Source organism: Marmota flaviventris, chromosome X (genome assembly GCF_047511675.1).
Source record: "Marmota flaviventris isolate mMarFla1 chromosome X, mMarFla1.hap1, whole genome shotgun sequence".
Lineage (NCBI taxonomy): Eukaryota > Metazoa > Chordata > Mammalia > Rodentia > Sciuridae > Marmota > Marmota flaviventris.
Window position 1 is genome coordinate 121324632 of NC_092518.1, and position 12699 is coordinate 121337330.

General features: G+C 34.9%; 1 protein-coding gene across 1 annotated transcript in view; it reads right to left on the minus strand.

Annotated features, from left to right (window-relative positions):
• Positions 1–12699, minus strand: part of Mcf2 (MCF.2 cell line derived transforming sequence) — a 137779-nt gene that overhangs the window by 56289 nt on the left and 68791 nt on the right. The window contains exon 4 of the mRNA XM_027940171.2: positions 11562–11652. Coding sequence (XP_027795972.1) covers positions 11562–11652 — 91 coding nt within the window. The remainder of the gene's footprint in view (positions 1–11561; positions 11653–12699) is intronic.

Here is a 12699-nt window from a genome sequence, read left to right on the forward strand (position 1 = left end):
TAAAAACTCAATTTGTGATGGTAATAAAAACCATAAACAATTAGGTAGCAATGAGAACTAGAGTGAGAGAAAGAGAACTGAATAGTCACAAGCACATAATAATTTACACAATAGCATAAATTCACACAAATTGGGATGACTGTTCAACCTACAATTCCCCTCTTCCTTTGAGAAACCACTCCTCCTCTTATTATTCTAAACATTGAGTCCAAATGAATACTGTTATTTTCCTCCATGACCCCACCCCTCCAACACAAAATGATTAGTAGTGTGTTAGTATAAAAATCTGATGTAAGCAGAAGCATAGTCCTGTCCAAGATTTTTAAAAACAGCACTAAGGTAAGGAAACTTTGAAGACATCATTCCAGAGCTACTGGTAGCCATGACCCCTGCTGCTGGAAAGGTCTTATTTCAAATCAACATATATAGAAATATCGATAAGAGAACACTCTAATGATAACGTATATCATACCCTCAATTATGTATATATTTTATGTTATTGCAAGAATTACAATAATGAATTTGCAAAGGTACTTCACAAACCCTAAAACATTAATAAGACAGTTGTTGCTGTTGTTGTTTGATTTACCTTGGATTCTTGGACCTAATGTCAAGCAAGCTTGGGCAGAAGATTTTACAAATATAAATAAAGGCTTGTTTAGAACCTGATGAGGACTTCTGAGAGCTGCAGTACTGATTCAATTTCTAGTCCATTCACTTTGGGTAAGTCAAACCTTTCCTTGTCCTTGTCCTACGTAAATTACCAGTACATTATAATATCTACTTTGAACCAGCTTAATTTTTTTCACTTTTAAACAAAATTTAAAGTGCCCTACCTTTACCAAGATTTAAAGCAAAATTACTTTTATTTGCTTTCAGGGATTCTAGGTTGATCCAGTTTCATTTTCTTTTTCTCTTTCACTTGCCTTAAGTTCATATTCTCTGGTATTGTGGTTTAGAAATTCTCTGGAAGCAAAGCCCTAGAATTGATACTTACCCATGTCCAAAATTGTATGTGGGCAGGAGCGAGTGAGAGGATACTATGGGAAGAGAGAAGACCATGCAGCAATTCTCTGCCTGAGGTAAGGCCCTGGTCTCTACCCTGCCATTCCTAGGAAAGCAAAACTGTCCCAGCACTCAGGTCCAGGTACAACTGGTCACACAGCAGGCAAAATAGCATAAAGAAAATAGAAGCAAAATCACTGTCCATAGAATCAGAAGTGATTTTAGGAAGGGATACGGAGTTTTTCACTGCTCATAATTTAAGGATTTTGTGGTGGATGTTTATTAAATTAGTTATTGCTCTGTTTGATAAAGTGGCTTATCCCCAACACTGACAGCTACATAAATTGCTTCTAAAGATAATTCTACATTCTAATTAGATCATTCTTCAGTAAAACCTTCTTATTATTTTTATTATACATTCTCTTTCCTTAACTCATTCAAAATGTTTTCTGATTTACTTGTCATAAAAAAAGTAGACAAAATTTGCATTTTTAAAGAAAATACACCACCAAAGGATTAAAACCTCATTTATTGCCTGTATATTTAAATTGACAATGCTTTTTATTTTAGGATTATTTAAGAATTCTCTTCCCAAATATTCTGCTAACTAGATAGCTACTCTTAAATTTAATAGCTATTTGGGGGCAATAGCTATACATGTACTAAATAACTGAGTGGCATACAATTCATTTGATTAACCAGTTACAGTTTCTAGCCTTCCTGCCCATATATGAATAGATATACTTGATTTTTCAATCTCACTCCCATTAGCTAATCTCAGACTTTAACAGGTATTTGCCAAACTGTCATAATAAAAGTGAATCTACAACAGTACATATATAACTATCTTTCATAGCTTCTCTCTCTCTCTCTCTCTCTCTCTCTCTCTCTGTGTGTGTGTGTGTGTGTGTGTGTGTGTGTCTGTCTGTCTGTCTCTCTCTCTCACACACACACATCCTGAAAATAAATACACACAATCTCACTCTTGCTCTCTCTCACTCTCACTCTCACTCTTGCTCTTCATTCAGTACTTTCAAAGCCTTAAAGTAGGGAAAGGAGATTGGATAGCAGCACAAGGCAGTGTCACTATTTATTAAATGCTTATTCCAAGAATTGTGCTCATAATGAACATTATTACAACACTGTACCAAGTGTTTGTAAATAGTAGGTTCATGGAAAGATTATTCTGATTTATCAGGGTGGGACCATTGTAATCAAAAGGATCTTTATTAGCAAAAGGGGGGCTAAGAATGTGGTTCAGTGATAGAGCACTTGCCTAGCAAGTTCAAGACCATGGATTTCATCCCAATACCACAGAAAAAGAAAAATAATGAGAAGGAGGCAGGAGAATCAGAAAAGGAGATGCAGTGACAAAAGCAGAGGTCAGAGTGATTGAAGGGCCACAAGCCAGGGAATGTGGAGTCTTTAGAAGCTGAAAAACTCATGGATATGGACTCTCCTCTAGAACCACTAGAAGGAACACAGCCCAGTTGTCTTCCTGGTTTTAGCCCACAATACTAACCTTGGACTTCTGACTTCCAGAACCATAACAATAAACTTTTTTTTTCAGGTCGCCAAGTCTGTAGCAATCTGTTACAGCAACAATAGGAAACCAATACACTGAGGTTTTGTGAGGTAAGAAATTTTTCCAGGCTGGGCATGGTGATTCACGGCTGTAATTCCAGCAACTCAGGAGGCTGAGATGGGAGGATCACAAGTTCAAAGCCAGCCTCAGCAATTTAGTGAGACCCTAAGCAACTCAGGGAGACCTTGTCCCAAAAACAAACAAAAAAAGGCTGGTGATGTGGATCAGTGGTTGGGCGCCACTGAGTTCAATCTCCAGTATTAAAAATAAAAAAAAGAAATTTTTTGAGACCCCCTAGCTTGTAAGAGGCAGCATTAAACCCGGGTTCACCTGATTGTTGAACCACACTCTTGATCAACAGGAATTTGCAGAACCATAGGGGGATAATACAACAATCAGATTCAAGGCTGAAACTCTAAACCTGAAACTAAACAAAGACAAACCCGAATGCCTACCATGTGTTAGGGAAATAATGTAAATGTTATGTAGGCAGGATTTAATTCAAGCAATTGACATGCTTTCCTATATGGTGAGAAACAATAGGAAATGGTGAGAACTGCGATGTACTTGAGAGCATCCAAAAGTGGGGAGGCTCTCTAGTCTGTTACAGCTAAATGTCATGTAGAAAAGTGTGCCCAGCAGGGTCCAATCTTTGCTTTCTCAAGAGAATTCAGAAATCTCTATGTTAAACATTTATTTTTAAAGATGGAAAACAAGTTGAAAGTTTGCTTAAAACTTAACAAGGCCCTGAGTAACTTAGCAAGACCTTGTCTCAAAAATAAAATATAAAAAAGGGTTGTATAGTATGTGATTCCCATTCACAATCTCTCAACAAAAACACCTCACACCTCCGAACATGGGCAAATACACATCCCTTTCTGTGATTGCCACCTATGATATTTGAATGGGACAGAGCATTCTGGAGAAATTTAAACCTGATAGGATACATGGATTTAAAATTAGTTTGCCTACTCAAAAGGCTGAGCAGGAGGATCACATGTTCTAGGCGAGCATGGACAATTCAGCAAGACCTTGTCTAAAAATAAAAAAATAAATAAAAGAGGCTGGGGATATAGTTCAATCTCCAGTAACACAAATAACAAAAGATCATTTTATGCATGTCTAAAGCATTTTCTCTATATACAGATATTTATATAACTAAAATTTTCAAGATAATCCATTTTAAAGCTGGTATTTAAATGAACAACCAAATAGCATATGGTTTCAGATGCCTATTATCACAGCAAATAGAGATCAAGTCAATTGAGCTTTCCCATTATACTTTGAGAATACATTTCTAAATGTTTTGGTATGATGCTTTAAGAATTTCTAATCTGTATGGTTATATAAACATGAAAAGGCATACTTTCTATTTTCTCCAAAATCAAACTCCAGATTCTAAAACCATAAATCATTTTTTGAGAACTTGTCAAAAAAGCAAAGGGATGTGGTCAAGGGTCAGCTTTATTTTATTTTTTTTGCTTTTCATTAAAAAAAAAAAAAGACTTTTCATGAGAGAGGAAACAGCATTGGTTTTAGCTTCTCGTATGCATTTTTTTAGAGTTCCAACATGTGACTGCTTGAAGGCATATCACTAAAAAGGAAAATGTTGCTCATCGTCATAAGGCTCAGAGCCATGTGTCCAATCATTGTACATAGCCCCACCCCAGGCCTCTGCAGCAGCTCTTACTGGTTCTTTAAGGTAACGGGCACAAAACAAGCTTCCTACCACCTTTCCCTCACAGACAACATATTTCTCTCCTTTTAGTTACACCTACCCTGACTGCCTAGGTACATTGTCTTTCAGCAATAATAACAGCAATAACAAGCATGACAGGCATAAACTCTATACATCATTTCACTATTAAACTCCAGAAAGTAACCTTATTTAATATTCTTTTGTGTGATATCTAAGTGAGGCAATTCACCTACCCTATCCAGTTTTTAATTATTCTAGTTATTTCTTTTAAAATATTTAAAATGCCTCATACAACATAAAATTTTGTGTACTTACAATGCAGTTTATATTCCCATATCTTTTGTTTTTTAACCTTCAGGGCAAATACAGGCAGTAAAAATAAGAGGGTCGCTTGACTGAAAGCCATAATATACCTGCAGGGCTTGTTATACACACTGTCCTATTTAGCCTGCATAACACTGCAATGAAGTAGGTATTATTCCCCTTTTACAGATGAGCAAACTGAAGCACAGCTGGTAAGCAGTAGCACTAAGGCCTATCTGGATCTGAAGCAAGCTCTTCCCAGTCACTTAACAGTTTATACACTGAACACTTAGACTTAATATTTTTCATTTATGAATCACTTGAGCTTGACTCTACAAAATAGAACCAATAATAACATTCAAACCAAGTTATGGGAAACAATTTAGCATCATGGCACCCACTGAATGGAAACTATTATAGTTTAATATCATGACAGAATAGAATGTTGAGATGCTGACATGTGATTGACCTTGATAAGATCTAAACCATCTTTATAGAACATGCTGGGGACATCTTATGACCTTAAGCTATAGAACATAGTTTTTAATGGCATGAGCCACTTCTACACTGTTCTCCCATACCCCCACCATTAAAGACTACAGAAATAATGAGTTACCGACATGTTGCCAAACAATTTGCCAAGTGACCTCAGGAGTAGGGCAGCCCCAACCGATATTCCTTCTTTGTGTTTGTCCTTGTTGTCACATATCTATCTCTTCATCCCCTCCCCCTCACTCAGCTACTATAACTGCAATTTCAACCAAGCAACCAGTTCAATCTTTTCATTGGATTTTTAATTTCATTGGACCATCATCCTTCTAGGCCTATCATGGTCCCCAGGATCAGCCCAACTCCAAAGATCCTTCAAGGTCAAACCAGTCTGTCACAAGTCGGGATTCAAATTTTTCACCTTGGTCAAGTCCTATCCATGCAAGTAAAACAAATTTGCCTGCCACTATAGTTCCAGGCTGTGGATTTAATTCAAACAGTTTCATTTCAGGACACCTGTTCCTAGAGGCCACTTAATTCATTTTTGAGGGGAAAAAACACAGATAAGAATCAAGGAAAGATAATAGAAACATATGGTTTTACTTAAGGTCCAAACAAATATCATCTCTTGTATAAGGTCTTCCCCACCAACCAGAAATTCTTCTGAAATAACTATTTATAAACATATTCCCCCTTCTCTACTAGTTGGGAGTTCCTTCAGCCCAGTAGCCATTCTAATATTGACCACTGAAACCCATGGTATATATATAGCACAGTACTAGACACATCTATTCCATAAGTACCTGTGTGCTATATTTATATGTGTATATATTAATATATATATGTATATTTGAAACTAAGCTTGGCATGGAGAAAACATCTATGTACAGAAAGGAATTGGGAACTTTCTGAAAGCTTAAGTCAGTTACCTTTGATAACAAAAGTACTAATATCATTTCCATACAATACTGCAAAACACATACACAGGCATTTCTTATGCACTGCAAATTGTTTGTTAAATGTCTAACAGTATTATTCTCCTACGACAAAATCATTGGTAGAGCTTAATACATAATTTTATCAAAATGAAGAGTCATACCCTAATTTTAAAAACAGCATTCTGTGCTAAGAGCTGTATTAAGAAAAATCATTTACTCGCCCATGATGCTCACTATCATGCAATAACAATGAAATTTATGCTGTCCCTGTCTTACTCTTGATTCAAAATATCATTTTTTTCCTATGGCCAATTTTTATCTTCTTACCTTTTTGTGTGTGCTATCTTGATTTTTTTCAGTAAACAAGTTTATATTTTACACCATAATATCAATAACAGTATCTCAGGTTTGAAAGAAAATGAGTGGCATTTAAAGCCTTGTGGATGACTAGTTTGCTATTAAATTGATTAGTGTTATTTCAACATTTCTCCAAAATATATATCTAAAGATCATGTTAGAAATTTTCTAGGCAATTTAGTATATGAATGAATAAATGAAGGAAAAAATTAGGTAGAAGAGTATTTGAAAAATTATCTAAGGAGAGATTTCCAAATTTTAGTTTATCCTGAATAAAGAGTCACTTTTTTTCCTTAAAAGAAAAAAAGTTGTCAACAGGCTAGAATTTTGCATCTTTAAACTTTAAGTCTGGAGAAGATCTAAAACCATAAAGATTTCAAATAATTACAGAATTTTATATTTTTTCACTTGTACAATAACACCCAAGAAGTCTGCCTTTTTAAGTGCTGATGAAATCACCTCCAACCCTCTCCATGATATCATACTCTACTTGATGATGGGCAAAGAGAGGAGAAAACCTTTTGTTATATATTATTGTAACTCATGATTTAAAGCTATACCGCCAAATGAATCAACATTGTTAATACACTCAAACAAATAACATGACGAACATGCTCCCTTATAAACTTGATGACATTTTGAAATCATATACTACCTCCTCCACTTCCTTAAATTACCCTACGCCACTATCACAGTAATCACATCAATGCAATCCATGCAAATACAAGACATCATTCTCTCTCCATCTGTCCTTAAAAGCCCCACTCAGCAGTTTGTGCTATAGCACCATGCTGCAGCATCCCTGCACTTGAACTTGGGAATAGGCTTTCCAGGACTGCAGGCAGAGTCCTTACCGCATTCCTTCTGAACCTCATCTTGCCTCTTGGGGGATTTGCTTCTGCCATCTCGCCTAGACACAATTACACTCTTCTTTTCCAATTGTCAATGCAACATTGATGAAATGTGAGCTGCTTCTGGGGTAGTATTTAAAAACGGCAGCCAAAAATCTCTATCAAACAAAGCTACCGTAGCTGCTTCCATTACCACCGTGGCAGCGCTGCAAAAAAATCCACTATCCCTGATTAGTCAGCTGACAGATCCTTCCCTGCTGCTCATTGTAATTCAGAGTTGACACATTCCCCCAATTACTTAGCCTGATTGAACCTTGTGGATTAGCTTGTGCTGGACTGCTCAAGAAGATCAGGCATGTCCTAAGAGTGGAGGAAGAAAAAATAATCAGTCTCTCCTCCTAGGAACAGTCTGATGGGACTGGCTTTCTCCCCTCTACGCAGTTGGATTTTTAAGGTGGAATGCTAAGAATCTCTGTGAAGGTAGTATTAACTGATAGATTTTACTCTTGTCCTACCCTGGTCTATGATTTAAATTACAAGCTGCATTGTTTAACTTTTTATTAAATTCTACCCTGGATTGGGAAAGGTTACAGTTTGTGAAATTCTGCCCTGATAGTAATCTAAAAAGAACAGAACATGTAAACTTCTACAATGGATAGGATTCTCACTCAAATTAACCTTTCCCCCAAAGAGCTAGAAGACAGAATTTTTAATTTTCTCACCACAAAGAAATCATAAATGTTTTAGGTGATAGATATGCTAGTTACCCTGAATTGATCATTATACAATGTATATATTAATTAAAACATCATATTGTGCCCCCATTAAAATGTACAATTATTATGTCAATCAACAATAATTTTTTTAAAAATCTCTTCTCATTAATTATAAAGTATAACCTAACTTTTTATTTTGGAATCTGTAAATTAAGGTCTTCAAATTGAATTGTATTATTATTTCATAGACACTTAAAGTAATATGCCATAGTTACACCTGCCTGCATAATTGTAACTTCCACTAAAAATTCTTTAGGAAGGTCAATTTACATTCTTGAAATGAGCTCATATTCAATACTTACCTTTATTTCAAACAGTGCCCAATTGCTACTGATGGTTGAGATATAATTAATGTGCTCTTAAGTATCAGAAACATTTAAAATGGTTGAAAAAATACAAAACAACCTATAGCCACACCATTCATGTCTACTTTGTATACAACAAGAGAAATGAAAAATTGTGCTCCATTTGTGTACTATGAACTGAAATGCATTCTGATGTCATGTATAACAAATTACTACAAATAAATTTTTTAAATAATATAAAAAATAAATATAGTAAGGGAAACTCAAAAACTATTAAAGAATTTCATATGGCTGGTAATAACTGATTCCTAGCAACTCTGGTCTGATAGAAGTGGGCCATATGAAATTTCCAAAACCAGTACCAATGTTGTCAGCTCATGTCACAAGCACCTGTACCCCACCTTACCCCCGTGCCATCAATTTGGCAGTTATGAGAACAAAAGGACCCTGAGCACTGAGCTCTTTACTGAAAATGGTTCATCCTTCCCCACTGAGAGAGCATTCCTAAGAAAACAAAAAGGAGAATATCACTCTTTAGGAATAAGTGGTATCCCTCTATTGGCCTCAAATGGATAGAATCCACATAATCTGTTTCTTTTATGCAAAATGATATATCTGTTCCAACCAACCTATTTGATTAATATAAGTAAAACTTTACCAAAAGACTGATGTCATGTGCCAAACAGATATTGAAAATTTAAATTAAGTATAGTGTTGGCCAAAAGAAAAAGAAAACCAGGCAGTAAAAAAAAAATATTTTATTGCAACAAGTGCTATACTTAGTATAAAAGAATTGATTATTGGCATAAACCAAAGACTATTCCACAAGCTCAAGGAAAATCCAAAAAGGCCACAGCAAGGAAAATTACTTTTACTTCATTTAGCCCCACTGATAGGACTCAATAATATATGGAGGGCAGATTTATCTTCTACAAGGCAAAAAAAGCCACTGAATTTAGTTGTTGTATATCCATATATCATTTGGAAAATGACACAAAGCAGCAAGTAGAAAGGGAACCAACTGAAATTCATGAAATTTCATTTCTTGCTTTAGCTATTTTGGTTACTTAGCTATCTGACCTTGGGTTCAACCTTTTCAAAATATATGTAGCAATGTAATTTCATCATCTATGAGATAATTATGGCAATACCTGCCTATAATACCTGCCAGGAAATAAGAAGAATCAACATTACTTAATAAGTGTGAATGCTTTTTGAAAAAGCAAAAATATACATGAAGGTTCTGCTATTTTATTTTAGTAACTTATTTGAAGCTGGTATTCTCTCCACTGCTTATGATCAAACAACTCTTAAAAAAAAAAAAACTTTGAAAATTAGCCCAAGATGAGGAATAATTCATGCTGGATTGGGAAAGAATAATGATCTCACTCATTTTACCATGTAAATGCTAGTATTTTACTTTCCCTTTGAGACTAGGTCTCACTATGTTGCCCAAGCTGGTCTGGAAATCCTGGGCTCAAGCAAGATCGTGTCTCAGCCTCCCAAGTGGCTGGGATTATAGGGGCATGCCATGCCACTACATTCTGCTTTGAGTGCTAATATATTTTTATACTAATTGGTAAAATAGTATAGCAAAAAGGAGTATTCACTTAGAACTCCAACAACCTATACTTTGGTCTTGTCTTTGCAACTAAATCTACTTCCTCTAGTGGGAGTGGCCTCCTAAATCAGCAAGGAGACAAAATTAGAATTTCTGATAGAACTAAGAAGTTCTTGTTTTCTAGGCATAGTAGGATAACTATAGATAATGATAATGCATATTTCAAAAAGCTAGAAAAAAAAGATGTTTTCACCATAAAGTAGTGATATACATTTAAAGAGATAATCCATTACAAAGTGCTGAGTTTTACATTATATAATGTATGTATGTATCAAAACATCACATGGTACCCTATAAATATGTAAAATGTTTTACAGTACTGGTGATTAACCCAAGGGTATCCTTACCACTAAGCTACATCCTTTAATTATCTCATAGATGATGAAATTACATTGCTACATATATTTTGGAAAGGTTGAACCCAACGTCAGATAGCTACATCCCTTTTTATTTTGAGACAGGGTCTCACTAAGTTGCTTAAGGCTTCACTAAGTTGCTGAGGCTGGCCTAGAACTTGTGATCCTTCTGCCTCAGTTGTCCTTATCTCGCCCCACCCCCATTGCTGGGATTATAGGAATGTACCACCACACTGTGACAATTTTTATATTTTAATGTATCAGCTAAAAATAAATTTAACTCCCCACTATATTATATATTGCTGAGTGTCCTTTTTTTGCAAATAAAGTAATGGATGTACACAAAATAGAGCCACACCATTTGTGTCTACTTTGTATACAACCAGAGAAATGAAAAACTGTGCTCCATTTGTGTACTATGAACTGAAATGCATTCTGATGTCATGTATAACAAATAACTACAAATAAATTTTTTAAATAATATAAAAAATAAACAAAGTAATGGAAACTCAAAAACTGTTAAAGAATTTCAGATGGCTGGTAATAACTGATTCCCAGCAACTCTGGTCTGATAGAAGTGGGCCACATGAAACTTCCAAAAACAGTACCAATCTTGGCAGCTCAGGAGGAGTCTGTGAGTTCCCCCTACTCATGTATGAAAGGAAAGTGTCACACAAAGTCACTATATCCTAGTGAGCCTAATAATGTAAAAGATCATCCTGGCTGTGGGCATGATTGTACTTCTCATATTGTTTCTTTTTGGAAAACTGTTCATTTACTGGGTCTTAGAATACTGGGGACTAGATTCCAATATGGGAGATTTGTTATTTTGTAGGTGACTCATCTCCCTACCTTATCCAAGTCTAGAAAGATGCATACTAAAATGTTATAAAGGGCTTATTTCTGGGTGGCTAGATTTATTCATTACATTTTAAACTTTCTTTATTATACTTTTCTACATACAATGAGTATACATCACAGCTTTTTTTTTTTTAAGTTCCCATAAAAACTTGCTTTGCTCTGAAAGGAATATAGAACCATGTGTCTTTGCTCACTTATAACTTGAACAACCAACTATTCATCCTTTCCCATTAAGATTTGCATTGGGGAGTTGTTTATTTACCTCTGTCTCCTCTACAAATCTTCTTCCTACATTTCCTCCTCATTATCTCATCTGCTTATTGTTTCTGTCAACATCAAAACAATCTACACCCCCAAAACAGAGAGTATAATGTAAACCAAAAAAGAAGTTACTATAGAATACAAAGGTACTTACAGAGATTTTTTGGAGAGATATCTTAAGAGAGGACCATGTATCCAATCTTCGATCCAAAATAATGGTAAACTGGGAATCAGATCCATTTTGCCTGCAAGGTAAGTGGAAATGATAACCTTGTCTTAGTAATTACCCAAATTTTCTCTATATGCCTTTATTTCTGATTATTTCATTTACATTTGATATTTGACTAAAACAGATTTATATTTTGAAATCTATTACAAAGTGCTTATATAAGCAGTTTAATTCTATGTTCCCGTACTCATGATTTAAAATTTCTTCTTCAACACTAATACCAATCTTTTAAATAGGAAAGTGATAGTGCAATGAAGATAGGTCACTAAAGTGGATTTCTTGGGGGTGGGAAAACCCAAAGATAACTGTTCTTCATCACAACCACATTTAACTTTTCATCAACAGCCAATGATCCATTCATTCAGAAAAATACTATTAAATATATTTTGCTACCTCTAGCTTGTTCCTTGAGAAGATAGTTCAGTGGATTATATAACATTTATTTGCCCTAAAAAGACCATTTTTAAGCTTCAACAGTTAAACTACAAATTTGCTCTTCTAGGATTTGATTTTTGCTCACAAGACTCTTCAAATGTTACATTCTAGATTTATGCTCTCTTATTCTTCAGGGTTAGTAAATGGAATATGTTTCCTTTAAAAAGCTGTCTTCAACGTTTAAAAAAATTTCTAAGGAGACTTTTCAATTTTTTATTGTAAAGCATTCTCGTTCCAAATGATTCTAATGTCAATTCATTCCTCCTAGTATCTCCCAATTCCACTACTGAGTCTACTTGAGATGCAGTCTTGTGATCCTTGGAAGAAATGAAGAAAGTCTATCCTCACTCTTAATGTAAATTAAAGTCTTTATGTAAGATTATCATTCTTAGTCTTCATGAGAACAAATACTTCTAGACTGCTAATTTTATTTTCATAGACTCTCAGTATAAGGTTTATAGCAATTAGGTAGCTGTCAGTTTCCTCTTTGGTTATATTTCTTTTCTACTCTGAAGGTAAGTCTGTTTATTATTCACAATAATAATAATAGCTACATTAACAAGCCATTTTCCTGGTATAACATTTGAATGGGTACTTGATATAAAACATATTGAAAAAAATAATAAAA